This window comes from Carettochelys insculpta, chromosome 1 (assembly GCF_033958435.1).
Source record: "Carettochelys insculpta isolate YL-2023 chromosome 1, ASM3395843v1, whole genome shotgun sequence".
Taxonomy (NCBI): domain Eukaryota; kingdom Metazoa; phylum Chordata; order Testudines; family Carettochelyidae; genus Carettochelys; species Carettochelys insculpta.
In genome coordinates, this window is record NC_134137.1 from 337327528 (window position 1) to 337344221 (window position 16694).

Below are 16694 nucleotides of genomic sequence, written 5' to 3' on the forward strand. Positions count from 1 at the left end.
CTTTGTTGCCTCTTTGAATTGCTTCAGTGGTGGAAAATGAACAGTGAACCTCCCTCAATGTCTCTCGCAAACAATGTTAGTTTTCGCTCAAATGACAGCACCTCTTCTAAAAGCAAGAGAGGTGTGTTTCTCTCTCCTCATAGCCTTCTGTTAAGGCTATTTAAATGTGAGGTGATGTCCACATGAAGTGAAATTTCTGTAGCCACACAGGATCTGTCAGCTCTGCATATTCACAATCCTTTTCCTGCATGAACACCTTCACTTCTTCCTACTCTTAGGCTGCAAAAATGCAAGCACATTTCCCCTGGAAAACCACCATGCTTTGTTGTGTAGGAGAAGGTCAGAATATTGACAGTTGACTCTTCAAGAAGAACTGCTGATTGTTCAAGCCTTTTGCCGTTACCTTGTTGATTATGTGCATTACCAGGCTCATCACTTCTGTAACCTCCAGCGGAAACATTTGTGCACAGAGTTCTCCTTGATGAAGTGTGCATTGAAACGGTAGCGCATTATGAGCCAGCATTTTCTCCAACAGAGAAACAAATCCCTGGCGCCCCTTTCTTTTCTTGGTGCCTCTTCAGTTGCAACTGAGATGATGTGGCTGGTGTTTATTTCTTTCATTTTTAGGTAGCCAATGACAGCTGAAAAAATATCTTCTCCCCTTGTTTGGCCTTTGAATGGCAGCAACTTAATAAAACCCTCATGAGGTCTTTCAGAATTCACCTACCTGTCAAGAAGGGCAACTTGCACAATGTCATCAGCATCACTCAGCTTAGAACTACAGGTTGAACTTCTCTCATCCAGCACCCTTGGGATCTGACCAATGCTGCACGAGAGAATTTGCTGGACCTTGGGAGGTCAATGTTGTCTAGCACGTTACTAACATTTCTGCTGCTTGCTGGGGTCTTAGAGGTAAATTACAGCTAAATAACAATACAGAATACAGAGCCAGAAGTGGTGGCTGTAAACAAACTTTATGGGACCATGGTAACCTTGTCCACACCCATGTTAAGTGGTCATCTGGCTAACTAAAATCATGCTGGATTACAGATGTTGCCAGACAAGAGAGTTTCAGATCAGAGACGCTCGCCCTGTGTTAGCCGATACATATTTACATTGAATTATCAGGCCATACCACTTGCAGTGTGCGCTGTCAACTTAGTCCTTTTCTCCTGCTTTACTTAGTTTAATTTTTTAAAATGTTCCCTGTGTTCTGAAATGTAGTCTGCTAATTAACAGATTTTTTCTTCCCATTTTAGTATATCAGATCTTTAAATTGTTATCTGCTAATTGTTTGAAATGTGCACGTAGGGGGTGTGAGATTCATCAGTATGTTCAGATGTGTATATATTTCAGAATTTGCTCACCACTGGTCTAAACTAATATCTAGCCAGACTTCAATCGGCAGCTTTGCATATATGCACAGTCACATATATTAGCACAATAAGTATGTATCATGCCATAAATTGTATTTTCTTTATTAAACACACATTTTTATATATTTGAATAACATAAAAGGCAGGTAAAAGCAGAAAAAAGTGAATAATACTTTTTGTGAAATTTGGGAAGTTTTTAGTTAAAAATTGGTTTCAATGGAGAACAAAGGAGTTTAACTATGATGTAGTAGTGCCTGCATAGTATCAAAGAGGTAGCTGAGTTAGTCTGTATTTTCAAAAGCAGGAAGTCCTGTGGCACCTTGTAGACTCACAGATATTTTGGAGCATGAGCTTTCATGAGCAAAGACCCACTTCATCTTTGCCCACAAAAGCTTACGCTCCAAAATATCCGTGAGTCTATAAGGTGCCACAAGACTTCTTGTTGCTTCTGCATATTATATAACTGTTCTGCCAGATGATGCACTCAGATTTGAGACTGCTGCCATGTATACAAGCCTCAGAGTGAAGTATCATTCACCATGAATAAGATTGGCAATTCTGGCTCCTTTCAGTACATTTTTATATTTTTTTCTTGACAACAGGTCAACCTTTCACATAAGATGATGGAAGATAATGAGGACTCCATTGAAGACCATCTCACTGCTTATGCAATTCAGCTTAGTGTTCAAGAATCATCTGAAGCCAGTCACCCGACATCTGCCCATTACCATGACAGGTACTTCAGTGAATGCACGTACAAGTGATGAGATTATATTGAGTTTTTAAGGTGTTTTGAGCAATTAAAATATTTCTTTGAGTTTGGCTGTTTTCTGTGTTTACCAATTTCTCAGCTAGACACTGTGTAATAGAATGACTAAGTACAGACATATAGCTACAATATAACTGTCTTCATTAATAACATGCTAATAAACAATCCTCTCTTCGCAGAAAATGGACAGTGCTTTGTAATTACTGGGTATGTTTACATAGCACTGTAAGCCCAGGGTTAATAAAACTTGAGTTAGCAGACCTGAGTTACCTGTGTCTACACTAGAGAATTTTGTCAATAGAAGTGGCCTTCTGTCAACATAACTCAGGGAGCATCTACACACACAAAGCGTTCTGTTGACAGACTCTGGACAGAACTCTGCATTTGCCTTTACAGTGTTGTCCCTCAAAAATTCGAGGAGCAGCGCTTCCGTCGACGGAATTCTGTCAAAAGCAGTGCAGTGTAGACACTTCTGTTGACAGAGAGGGCTTCCAGTTCACCGGGCAGCCCTATTTGCAGAGCTTCCGGTCAGCTGTTCTGTTGACGGAGGGCAGGCCAGTCTGGTTGTTCTCTATCAACAGAGTGGATCGCTCTGTCAATCTGGTTTTGTGTGTAGATGCACTGTCGACAGAGTTTCTGTCGACACAGCTCTGTCAACAGACATTACTGTCAACAGATACTTGTAGTGAACATGTAGCCTCTGTGTTTATTAACCTACTGTTTGAGTACCTACACTCATTCAGGTCTCGTGGGCATTCAGTGAGACTTTGGTACCTAAGTACCTACATCTCTTTAGAAAATGGGTCTTCAATTTCTAAATCACAAGATGGTTTTGAATATATTACCTGTTAGTTACCTCTTTTGGCTTTAATAGGAATTGTATGGCCACTATGTGTCTTCTGTAGGTTGAAGGACATTTTGTAAAATGCTGTACAGTGTTTGAAAAGGAAGGCAAAGACAGATAAGCGTTAAACATACAGTTCAATGTATGACTCTGGTCTTATAATGGGATCAATTAACTCTATGAAAGTAAGGCCCTGCATGTGTTTTTTATTACAAGATCAGAGCCCATTTCTTTACTGAAGCCTATCACCCCTGCCACTGTCCGTTTCTGTCTATCATTTGCCTGATTCCTGCTATTAGGCTGCTGTACTCAACAGCATAATAGCACAAGGTCCTGGCAGTCACTGGCATTTTTCCACCATATCACATAGATCTGCTCTGAATGGGTTTAAATATTAGTTAAAAATATTGGCAACTGTCTTTATGTATTAAAACTGCACTTCATTAGCTACAAAAGCGTCTGACAAAAAGATGTGTTGCGTTATGTTTGCCTGGGCTCTGTCTCAGGCCAGTGATAAAGCGCGAGGTTGGAATATGTAGGGACATGTATCCTCTCCCCCAGATTTGTGGTGGGGCTTGTGCTGAGTATGCTCAAACAGACGAAGCACGCTCAGTAACACTGCTAACACTAGCTGTCCCCACTCTCACTATGGGCAGGCCTGGGCAAAGGATTCTGGAGGGGGCATCAGCCACTGGCGTCCCCTGGAGTGGTGCAGCCTAGGCGTAGCACAAGCTAGGAAGCTCACACTGCTCTCAGGCTGTGCCACTCCGGGGAGGCCTCCACACTTATCAGGAGTGGCATGGAGGTGATGGTGAGTGTGTGTGTCGGGGGGGGTGCAATGCTGGAGGGGGTATGTGATCCTCTGTGCGCTGTCCATGCATCATGTATGGTCACAGGCCATCCTTGGCCTGAAACCTGGGGTCCAGAGTCTGTAACTGCAAATTCTTATCTGGTATATAACATTCCCATGTGCTCTTTAAGGTCACACAGTGAATCAGGATTTGTAGTTGAGCTGATAGAAACCTAATGTTGAAAACCTGTGGAAACAAGTGATTAAAACCACTCTAAAAATCATGCTTCAATATCATGTATGTATATTTGATACAGTATATATGTATATTTGATACAGTCTGTCATCCCTCCAACAGATTTGTACCGCCCAGTGATCACAATAGGAGACTTGTAGCGGCCATAAGACAAGGTAAAAATATTGAAATTAGACATTTGTTGTGTAAAGCAATGAAATTGTCCTTTTTTTTCACATATGCTCTATTTTTTATTTCAGGCCAAATATGTGATCTTCACAACTATGTGAAACATAAATATGCATTGGATGAAGCTGATGAAAGAGGTTGGTTCCCACTTCACGAGGCTGCAGCTCAGCCAATTCAGCAAATACTTGAAATCATATTGGATGGTAAGTGAGCTCAAGATACTCCACTGGGCTAGGAGATTGGAAAGCTATAAGATATGATTAATGAAAAAAAAAACCCCAAAACAATAAATAGATAAACAGAAGAATGGAATCAATAACTGCAAAATGCATGAAAAAACCCTCCACTGTTGCATGGCTTGTTCAGTAACATGGGCTAAATTCTCTGCTAGTGTAAATTGGCACAGGTCTGTTAACTACAGTGAAACTGCACCCATGTACATCAACAGAGAGTTTGGTCTGTTTTGAATCACTTTGTTCGGAAAGCTATAATTATTCAGAGAAGAGCTGTATGATCAAGTTACTGACTGCAATAATAAACCATTGTGGCAGGACTAACCAGTAAGTCAAAGTTTAAAACAATTTAAATTAATTTTCGTGCAGATATTTCTCAACATGCCAATTGTGTTATGTCCTAAATGCCTGTCATATTAATTTTGTGTTTTATTTTCTACTTCCTGAACTCTAGCATCTTATAAATCAATGTGGGAATATAAAACATGTGATGGAGAAACACCCTTAACTTTGGCAGCTAAAGCTGGTCTTGTTGGAAATGTAAGAGCATTATTGGAAAAAGGAGTTTGGCCTAATAGCACAAACAGTAAAGGAGAAACGCCTCTACTCATAGGTAATTTCCTCTTTTCTATTAATTAAATCCACATGAATCACAGAGTTTTCAGTATTTTAAATTGTTTTATCCAATTCTTGTCTTTCCCAAAGCCAAACATAAGAAGGGGATTTGAAGTCTTCTCTTGCAAACCCTTGTTCATGTGAATAGACCTTACTCACTTGACTGGTCTCATTGACTAAAGTAGTTTAGCTGCTGTTCAGTTTTTAGAAGGAAAATTAAAGTCCATTATGCTGCTTTCAAATAACGTTAATTTTCCTTTAGTAAGTTTTCACAGTTAATTGTTGGCTTTCCCTGCATACTCTATGTGTATGTCAACACCCAGCATTCAAACTCAAATCTAACCTTCCTCCATTCCCCACCCCCGCCCCCCGTCTTCATTTACACACAAATTGTGCTAATGTAGGGATCTGAAACAGGGTCCCAGGAGCCTACCGGGAATAGAGGATCTGAGCCTGAATCAAGCTGGGATTCAGGTTCAAGCTTTTCAGTGCCCACAAGGTTTGTGCTCTGGAAGTCTACAGGAAGTATTCCACAATCCCATGGGCCAACTTTGTTTGTCCTCTAGACAGACAAATTTGGTGAACCGTCAAGTTTTCCCATGCTTGCACCACAAAGAGCTAGAAGGACCATATTTTCAGAGGGTGCTAGGAAGTGTGGTATATATATGTGGTTGCATTTATCCAGTATAGTGCGGCATAGAAGCTGAAGCCCCAGATTGGATCCAGCATTCAGCAATTCCTAATTTACAGCTACAAATGAGTATAGGCACTCAAGCCCTAGGTTAATACATCCAGTGTCTGCTAACTCAAATTCTGCCAATCCTGCAGTGTAGACCAACAAATCTGATCCCTCATTCATGAAGTCCGGGAGAACTCTTCTATTGATGGAAGAGGGTACAGGAGGAGACCGTGCATGATGTTATAGGGGTATGTTTCAGAAGTGGTCATATTAGATTTCTTTTCATGGTAATCAGTTTATGTCCTTAGAGTTACCAATATCAGACAAAAAGCAGATGAAAATAATGAAAGAAATACATTCTAAGTTGAACTAATAGCTTGGGCTAAGAAAGTACAAGGAATCTACTTATGAAAGAGTTGATCTATACACTAAACAAAAGGAATAGATTTGTACATTCAGGAAAAGTTCTTCAAAATCACTTTAAGTATTTAGGAGTTGTCTTTAAAAAGTTTTACCAACTACCTTTCACCAAGAGAGTACTGAGATATCTTAGGGAATTTCCACTCTAGTGTTGTATGAGCAACTAAGGGGTTAAGTTTACTGGCACTGAGCTCCTGCATCACATTTTAAAAGCACCTTTCTATAGTAAAGCTGAGATATTTATATCTCAGAACTTGAGAGGCAATATATGCCTCCCTGCCAACAGTATGTTCTATTCTTTGTTTCACAAATCACAACAGTAACCTTTATATTCTTTCAGCTGTTGTCCCAAGGAAAAAAAAGGTATGTGCCCCAAGCTTTGAATAGAAGCTATTCCAATATTCCAGCTTTTCTTTTTCTCTCCTGCTACTTCTGTAGCAAATCTTTGTCAGTTTCAGTGCCAGCTCCAAACTGCCACCTCTTAGATACAACAAACACACACACAGTTGATCAGGCTAGATTACAGCTCCAGTGTGAATTTGAGACACAATCAGACTCTGATCAAATGATTTCTGGGACGTGCATCTTGAGTTGCCGTAAAGACTTGGGGCAGATCTCACAATTGTTAATACAGCTGATAGAACACTATATTGATTGCAAGGACTTGACCAAAAGATAGATTTGATTTCTGCAACTAGTATATTATGTAACGTAACACAGAGGCTGTCCCCCATTTTAAAATATTAGTCACATTTGGAAGTTCTATTGCTTAATTTTTTTGGGGAAATATATAAACCATTTTATTTTTGTTGTTACATTTGATTAAGCAGAACTTTTATGTTTAAAAATTAATATTAATTTAATGCACGTGAAAGATGAAGTGCTGACATTCCTGGAAACAGATTTACTTTCAATGTTTACAGAATAGACACTACTAGGCAGTGGCAATTGAAGTTTTCCTGCACTGCCCTGCCCTGCCAACGTGCTTTATCACTGAAATGGAGGGACCATCTATAAATGAAAACAGATAAGTATAGAAAATAAACTACGGAGTTACCCGAAGTCTCTTGCAGTCAATGGGATGACTCCCATCGACTTCACTGGGCCAGATCAGGTCTCAGGGCCAGATTTTGAGAGTTATATAGGAGCCAAGCAATACACACTTAGTGGGATTTTCAAAAGCATCTGGGTGCCTAATTGCCATGGAGGTCATTCTATATGACAATCTACATCTTAAGATGCTATCACAGAGACCTCTGCTCGCCATAGGTGAGGTCTTCTAATGTCCACTCTGTGGACTAGCTCTTCCAGCACAATATCCTCTTCTTGCAGTTCCTTGACACACTCGCGCACACGCTATCTCTCTCCTCCTTCCTCCTACCCTCAGCACTCCAGCCAGACCAGTATGACATTTCCCCTTCCAGGGTAACATCAACATCTTCTTCATTGTTCCAGGCAGTCCTTACGTCCACTACCAGGGCTGCTTATTCAGTGGACAGAAAACATGGCTCTAGTCTCCAGTAGAGTCATCCCTTAGGTAGGGCAAATTGGCGTGATCACTCTAGGCACCATAGTTTGTAAGCCTCATAAGCAGATACAACTGGCCCATGCTGTCAGTCCTGGAAGATGAAACTGTCATTTCCTTAGGGCCTGCCAGCTTGTTGGAAGTTAATGGAGACAGTGCTCAGCTAAACCCCCCGCATTTCAGTGCAGCAAGTCCAAAACCCTGGCCAGAGCCCTGAGCTGCCCTGGTAGTACGGGCAACAATAGATCTAGGGTAGGTGCTGGTAATTACCAGCTGGAGCAGGCATCCCAACAGGCCAAATACATCCCACTAGCCCAGCCACCAGGTTGATTTGTCCCAGGTCCCACACCCCCTCCTAAGTTAGGGGGGCTGAGTTGTCCTGGGCCTCATACCTACCCAGTGATGGTCCTGTCCTCCAAGTTCACAGTCCAGATGGTGCCGCTCACACAGGGAGGGGAACACTGGCCCACCCTCTTCTCTGGATTCCAGTTCAGGTCCCTATTTCCAGAAGCAAAGGTCCAGGGAACCACAAACCTTCCTGTCATTCTTTTAGAAGGCTTCCTTCATTACCTGTCCTTAACTCACATTCTCTACCTTTTTAGAAAAATCTTTTCTTCTGGGCTTACTGGATAAATCTTTATTCTCTGATTCTTTCATTCCAGGAAGAAGGCCTCCTGCTCCTTTTCTGCTACCAGCTTCCTAGTTTCATAGAAGCCACACCTGTTTGTGCATGGATCAGCTTCCCATAATAGGGCTCCCAGCCTAAATATCCTCCAAGCTTGCAGCTTAACAAGTTAATTGGTCAATTTGGCCTAAGTTGAATCCCTTCATGGGGACATATGTGGGGAATACTCCCCATCACAAGTGCTTAATTACCTTTAAAAATCTGGCTTCATGTGACCACTCAATACACGAGTGTTTAACTAGACTAGAGACTGAAACAACCATTAATGAAATCTTGCACGTTTTACAAGTAGTTGTTTATGTCTGAGTATGGCCTGCTGGAGAATATAGATAGTGGAATTATATTATATTTACAGGCTGACTTTGTCAGAAGCAGTTAGTTATTTTCACTGTCAGAAAAATTTGTGGAAAATGGCATATAACTAAATTACTAAGTAAAATCTCAGTTCAAAGACAGATTATTCTTTTAGAACTTTTTCTACTGATAGACTTAAATAAGCTTTACTATATATTAATAATTTATCTGAACCAGCTTCCAGTTCTTGTTAAAAAGTACACACACTATTATGAAGAAAATCAATCTGTAAAACTAATACAATTCCTCATCCTACATACTGAAATACAATGATTCGACTTATTAAAATGTTACATTTGATGGCTACTATCTTTTGTCAATTCTAACTACCAAGAACACCCGATAAAGCAATTAGCGTATTAACATTTTAAGGCCTGAGCCACACAGGATTTGTAAAAGTTTCTTTAGAATTTATTACTTTGTATTTCTTCAGTTCTTTTCAAAAGTTGCAAATCCACGGAACTTTTAAGGTAAGATATTATAGCTTCTGTCTGATGAATAACAGGAAGAGTAAATTCTTACTAGCACTGAAAGAGAGAGGTTTTATTTTCTCCCACTAAATTTACTCTCCGGGGTTTTTTCTCTTTATGATTTCCTGAGATATAGAGTTTTTGGCCTGTGGGGTCCTTACACAATGAGGCTGTTGTTATTTGGAAATGAGTCCATGGAAGCAGAGGGTACTCTGCACCTTACAGTTCAATGCCAGTCCCACTGAATTAATTGAGAATATCATCAAGCACTCACCACTCAATATGGGAAGAAACACAGAATTGCTTTTAATTTAACTGAATGACTTCTGCACCAAGTCCTTAAGAGAACTGTAGGTTAGAGGCCTCTATAGTTGGGTACATACCACAAAATTCCATGATTAGCATCATCACAAAACATCATCAGCTGAAACTGAATAGTCACCAACACTGTTTTTTGATGGAGAAACTTGCATGTTTTTCAGACTTTCATGACAGGTTATTATTGCTGAGACCTTGGAGTGTCACAGACTAAGGAATTTGTCCAAAAATTCAGGGTTAGATCACGCTAACCCTTGGAAGCAAAATTTTCATTGAACTCAATGGAAATGCCATAATAGATTAAACATAAACTACCGAGCTCATACTAAATATAGAAGTAAAAACAAGGCAAAAAAAAAAAGGTCTAGACCCATATGAAAGTAAAGGTAGAAATATTATTGTTGAATGTTAAAATCTGATCTTTCTTGATCTGGGTAGCAAAATGTGCATGAACAGAAAAATCTCCTACAGACTGTTAAATCGCGCTGATCTTGAACTTCACCGTTACCCATTATAATTTCACAGTTGGATCCACAAAAGGGCAGAGGTTGGCCTTTAAGTAGAATGGATGTCAGCATTATCTTGGCTAGCAGCAACCAATGGACATTAGTTCATGCATTAGCATCAGAAGCTGATTGAATAAGTGGGATACAGTTGGAACACTGGGAAAATGTTGAATAGTCCATTGTAGCACTAAAAGCAAAGAGCCATATTCAACTGTGGCAAAAGGTGGTGCACATTACGCACTAGACTCCAGTTGAAAAGTTGAATGGGTGTGCTTGTTAAGTAGTGAATCTGTATCAACATAGTTTTAAATGGAAGGCCAGTCTTACAAGCCTTGCATGTGTAGAACATTGAGAGAAATCACGGGGAGGTTCACACATGAAGAACAAAGTCTTGAGAATATACCTTACTTGCCAAGGGGGGAAGGAGAAATGTTATGGCAGCAAAAGCAATTAACTGGATGGCCTGAGAGAGCGCAGTACCCTTCTGTTTGTTGCTTTTCTTACAATATGCCTGCTTCTGCGGCCTTGGAACATAAATTTTGCATACATGCTGAATGTCAATCTGTGCCAGTTATACTGCTTTGTCCAACATGTTACTGACACCACCTTTTGCTTGCCAGTGTATTTGGTCCACAGATCTTAGGACTGAGCTCTGAATTTTGCGCCCATGGATGACCAGCTTAATTTTCTCCAAACGCTGAAAAAAACGTAAATCTGACAATTCATCTTTCAGCATGTGTAACAAGATCCCTAACTGTCTCTTTTTTCTTCTTTCTCAATATTTTCCAGCTGTGAGACAGGGGTCTTATGAAATGGTATTGACACTGATTAAATACAACTGTCGTATCCACCAGCCATGTGTAAAACGCTGGTCAGCAATGCATGAAGCTGCAAAACAAGGCTGCAGAGAGATTGTTTCTCTACTTCTGAAGAATGGAGGAAATGTGCACCTAAGAGATGGTTATGGGGTAACACCATTAGGAGTGGCTGCTGAATATGGTCACTGTGATGTGCTGGAGCATCTCATTCATAAAGGTATGAAGCTAGGTGAAGATTTGTGCCTCAGCAACCACATACATATTGTATAGTTATTAATGCATATGTGAGGTCAGATATATTTGATCTCATTAAAATGGAGGTAAGAGTCACTGATCTTGCTCTGTGTTTTTAAAATAATATTGAAGATCACAGTGAACTAGAGAGCATGGTTCTAAAAACAAGCTATTCTTGTCTGGGTTTTTTTATTGTGTGACCACCTGGAGACAGCAAGGGCATGGCCACACTCCAACAAAAATCCCATGGCAGCAAGTCGTTGGCTGTGTCTAGACGAGCCCCCAGCTTTGAAGGGGGCATGGTAATGTTAAGGAATAAAGGGACTTCAAAGGAGCACAGGCACTTCAAAGTACCCATGGCTACATGCAAGCCGGCACTTCGAAGTTTCATATTTCAAAGTTGCCGCGGGGGGAGATTTAGCCTAATGAAGTGCTGCATATGCACCGCAGCACTTCATTAGTAATCCCCCATCACCCTGATTACCATGCCCTCTTTGAAGTTGGGGGCTAGTCTAGACATAGCCTAGGAGTCTAGTATAGCTGACTTGGGCTTGCACCATAGGCCAAAAAAAACCCAGCAATGTAGATGTTTGGGCTTGGTCTGGAACTCTGCTCTGTTACTCATCAAGGGGAAGATGGTCTCAGAGCCTGGCCTCCAGCCCAAGTGTAAATCCAATTGTCTGCACTGCAATTCTTAACCCTTTAGTGCAAACTCAAGTCAGTTGACCCAGGCTCTCAGGCTCACTGCCACAGATTTCTTATTGAAATGTAGACATACCCAGGCCTGCTGATTGGGCAGGGGGTAAAGGAGGAAGTTGCCTTGGGACCTTTTGAAATGCCACTGAGTCCTGTGCTGCTGCTCTGCGCATGGTGGAGGGAAGCCCAGAGCTGACTAGCCAAGCCCTGCCCTTTCTGCCCTGGGCCCCACCCTTTCTGGGTGTGGGGAGCCAGCTCCCCCTCCTGCCTTGTCTCCCAGCCTGCGGCATCTGTCAGCACTGCTGAATATACCCCAAAAGACAGCTGATAACCAGAAAATTATTTGGAAGCTTATTTAATGACTTTCTATGAGTTGAAGTCAGTGCTTGGCACCATAGAAAGTCAGGAATCCTTTATTTCAGTGCATAGGTAGCATTCATTTCTAGCCTCAGTGGACTGCAGCTCTTTCAAGTGTCTTGCTTTCCCCCACTTTCTGAAGCCTCGATCTCTGCTACTTTCTGTTGCATAAGGTTAGACTGGGTGGGCAGGGGGAGGGGCAAGGAGGAAGGCACACAGGGAATCTCAAGGGAGCTGTTATTTGCATTATTCTTATGGTATTGTTTTTATAGGGAGACAGGAAATATGTATCTCCCACTGACATGCTATGTGACCGCTGACAAATCAGTTAGGATCTCTGTATCTATTTCCACATCTGTTACACAGGGACAATGATCCGTTAAGATCTATAGGTAAATGTGCTGAACACTGTTCCGCTGAACAATGTAAGTGCTGAACACTGTTGTGAAGACAATGTACTTATCCTGAAACCCTCACATTTTACATGGAGAGTTTACCAATGAAAGATCAGGGATGAGGTGTAACTGAAAGAGGTGCGCTTGTACGATCATAGAAGCATAGAATACTAGGACTGGAAGGGACCTCGAGAGGCCATCGAGTCCAGCCCCCTGCCCCAATGGCAGGACCAAGTACTATCTAAACCATCCCTGATAGACATCTATCTAACCTGTTCTTAAATATCTCCAGCGATGGAGATTCCACAACCTCCCTTGGCAATTTATTCCAGTGTTTGACCACCCTGACAGTTAGGAACTTTTTCCTAATGTCCAATCTAAACCTCCCTTGCTGCAGTTTAAGTCCATTGCCTCTTGTTCTATCCTCAGAGGCCAAAAAGAACAAGTTTTCTCCCTCCTCCTTATGACACCCTTTTAGATACCTGAAAATCGCTATCATGTCGCCCCTCAATCTTCTCTTTTCCAAACTAAACAAACCCAATTCTTTCAGCCTTTCTTCATAGGTCACATTCTCTTGACCTTTAATCATTCTTGTTGCTCTCTTCTGGACCCTCTCTAATTTCAACGACATTGAACAGGCACCAGCTTAGGTCCACAATTTTTGTTTTGATAGTTTGAAAAATGTGTCATGTTGTGTCATGTTTTGTTTTCAGTCATCTGGCCAGTTAACACACAAGAAAGACTAAACAGCAGGACTAAAGACTACACAACCCACCAGAGCATTCCATACGGCCAACAGCCTGCTTCAACACAATATACTTATGGCTGATTCATTAGTGTTTTGTCATCATACATCATTTAGTTTACAAAAACATGTAAACAGACACTACAGTGCAAAGAAGCAACCTACCTAAATACTCTTGAAACAAGTTAAACTTAAAATATAAATCAATACTGGTGATATTAAATCTTATTGAAACGTGTAGAATCTTTTTGGCCTACACAAGTTTATTCTTAGAGTTATGTGGCCCTCCTGTGTAATAAGGTTGAGCGTCACTGAGTTAGGTCAACCCAGCAATGTCACTCAGGGTGTGAAAAATCCTGAGTGAAGTAATTAAACTGAGCTAACAACCCCCCTGGTAGATGGTGCTAGGGCAATGGAACAATTCTTTTGCACTGTCTCTCAGGAAGGTAGATTAACTAGGGTAAAGGAAGAATCCCTCCCATCACCCTGGAGAGTGTCTATTCTACAGTGAACCACAAAAAGCTGCAACTGAACCGCTGCCATGGTTTAAATGCATACATAACCTATATTGTCCCAATTTCTACCTCAGCTATCCTTTATATTGAGCTGTAGATCAGTGAAAGCTTTGCACTTGGGGTTAAAAGCGTGCCACATAAATGGCCATGTCTACACTAGCTGGCTTCTTTGAAGTAGCCGGCCCAACTTCAAAATAGCACGTGTCGCATCTACGCATGCTGCGCACTACTTGCAAGTTGAAATCAACGTTAGGCGGCAAGACATAGAAGTTGCTATCTGTATCAGAAGATGGGAAGTAATGGGCCCCTCCATGGTGGCAATCAGCTGAGGAGCTCTATGATCACTGCGCGCAGCAGCCCTTAAAGCACCACGGACCCGGATTTCCTGTGGCAGGAAGCTGAGAGCATGAAGCCAGTAGCACACACACTCTGCATGCTCTCCAGAGGCCCCAAGCCACCCCTCGATACCCATGCCAGCCAGCCAGCCCCCAAGTGCCCCCAGGGCTCCCCCTTGAGGGGACTCAGGGCCCCCAGGCAGCCGGATGGGGGGCCAAGAAGTGGCAGGGCCTCCCCTGGATGGAGGCCAAGTTCCAAGACTGCTGGGGCTCTGGGGTGAGGAGGAGGTGCTCCAAGTAATGGGGAGCAAGTGGCAGAACGCAGAAGCATTCGCCTGGCTGCCCACACTCTAGATCACGTCTGGAGCAAGGTGAAAGAGTTGCGGGAGGGTTATGCCCAGGCCTGGGACTTGGCCAGCCAGTCTGGGGCTGCCACCGCCACTTGCCTCTATTACAGGGAGCTCAGGGCCATCCTGGGCCCCCAGGGCACCTCCTCCCCCATGGCCATCCTTGACATCACAGCTGAGGAGCCCCAGCAGGCCTTGGAGCTGGAGTCAGGCCTGGAGGCCAGCCCCATACCCCGGGGCCTACAGGAGGAGCCAGCCCTCGGGACTGCCGAGGAGTCCAGCAGTGAGGGGGGGCTCCTCATTGACCTCCCATCCTGGACTTCCAGCTGGACATCCGTCCAATGGGCATCCCCTGACTGCGGCAGTTGACCATCAGGTACGTACACCACAGGGCATACATCCTCTTGGGCCATGGGGCTGGGGCACCAGACGTGACCAGGGGCTCCCCACAGTCCCAGAAGATCCCAGCCTGCAACAGCCCAGCCACAGCAAGGCCCCAGGATGGCTGCATGACCATCAGCGCCCATGAGCACCCACTCCCATGGACAGCACCATGCCCTAACCCCGGGGGGGTGGGTGGACCACGCAATAGGGCCACCCACAGAGACACCATGCCCACGGATGGGGCATGGGGGACAGGGACGCAGCACCCAAAAAAGGGAGGGCGGGGAGCACAGGCCACGGGCCATGGGCCAGGGCATGGTACTAATGGCCTCCTTCTCCCTCTCCCAGTTTCCGCAGCCATATCATCAGAGGCCCTGGACAGCCAGGAAACATCCATCATCCCAGACAGCCTGCTAGAGGCCAGGAACCGCCAGCGCCCGGGGGCACCACCGGCGCTGGGATGGGCACATCCCCACCAGACCCAAGGGATAGCCACCATTGACTCCCAGCTTCTGGCGACTCTTCGGCAGCAGGTGGAGGTGGCCGAAGAGAGGCTTAGGTATGACCGGGAGGGGTCTGCCTGGTGCCGGGCAGCATGGCAGGACTTTATGGGGGTGTTCCAGGACTTAGTTGGGTCATTCCAGGAGGCCATGGCCCGGCTCCTGCCCCCCCAGCCTCACGCTACCCTCCCTGCTGTCCCACCCACCGACCTGCTTGCTGCCCCACCTGCTGACCCACCTGCCACTCTCCCTGACAGCCTCTGAGGACTGGAGCCCACTGAGGCTGAAGACCGTGTGGGGGAGGCATCCTGGCCCTACCTGCCAGTCCTCCTGGCTCCCAGCCTGCCGCGCCAGGGACCGAGGACAAGTGGGGGGCCCGCGACTGAAGCCTGCCGGGGTCGCGCCCCTCTACCCCCACCCCAGAGTGATGGGCTGATGGCTGAGCCATCTGCTGGCCCCCCATGTATATAACTTGTCCCCCCCAGTTGCATATAGTTGTCCCCCCAGTTGTATATAGTTCCAGTTTGTTGTTCACAATCCACACTACACAGTTAGCATTTAATCAATAATTCACAATTTTATTTTTCAAAAAAACCCTGTGAGAGGTGTCCTTGTTGGGGGGACGGTGTGCGGGTGGTGGGGGTGGTGTGAGGGTGGTGGGGGCAGTGTGTGGGAGGCCTGCCAGGGATGGCCAGGGAGGGGCTCAGAGTGTCCCCTGATCAAAATGGGCCCACAGGGCCTCTCAGACCCATACTCCTCGTGGTGGGCCTGGCAACTGGGTGCGGTGGCCAGTTGGGGGAAGCCCGTGTCAGTGTTGACTGCCCACTCCTGGATGAAGGCCTCCCACTTCCTCTCAACAATGTTGTGGAGCGTGCAGCACACACCCACAACCTGGGGGATGTTCTGGAGACCGACGTCCAGGTAGGCGAGGATGCACCACCACTAGCCCTTCAAGTGGCCGAAGGTCCTCTCCACCACCTGGTGGGTGTGGTTCAGGTGACCATTGAACCGCTCCTGGGTGGTGTTGAGGTGGCTGGTGTACAGGCTTATGAGCCAGGGCTGGAGGGGGTAGGCCACATCTGCCATGAGGCAGAGGGTCAAGGTGGTGTCCCCCAGAGGGATTTCTCTTTGGGGGATATAGGTCCCCGCCTCCAGCTGGCAGCACAGGCCCAAGTTCTGGAGCATGCAGGCATCCTGGCTACAGCCAGCCCAGCCCACGCAGACATCCTGGAAGTGGCCCCGTCTGTCCACCATGGCCTGCAAGACTACTGAGTGGTAGTCCATCCGGTTTATGTATTGTCCTCAGCTGTGGTTTGGGATGTGGATGAGGATATGGGTCCCGTCTAGGGCCCAGAAGCAG

General features: G+C 44.5%; 1 protein-coding gene across 6 annotated transcripts in view; it reads left to right on the forward strand.

Annotated features, from left to right (window-relative positions):
• ASB15 (ankyrin repeat and SOCS box containing 15) overlaps window positions 1-16694 on the forward strand; it is a 42350-nt gene that overhangs the window by 7574 nt on the left and 18082 nt on the right. For 3 of the 6 annotated variants that reach the window (XM_075015182.1, XM_075015201.1, XM_075015191.1), the window contains exons 2-6: window positions 1979-2112; window positions 4138-4190; window positions 4275-4406; window positions 4891-5049; window positions 10798-11043. In XM_075015182.1, coding sequence (XP_074871283.1) covers window positions 1997-2112; window positions 4138-4190; window positions 4275-4406; window positions 4891-5049; window positions 10798-11043 — 706 coding nt within the window. In that variant the 5' untranslated portion in view covers window positions 1979-1996. Of the gene's footprint in view, window positions 1-1978; window positions 2113-4137; window positions 4191-4274; window positions 4407-4890; window positions 5050-7094; window positions 9185-10797; window positions 11044-15252; window positions 15394-16694 lie in introns of those variants that run through there. The other 3 variants (XM_075015212.1, XM_075015221.1, XM_075015231.1) reach the window with 3 other exon arrangements.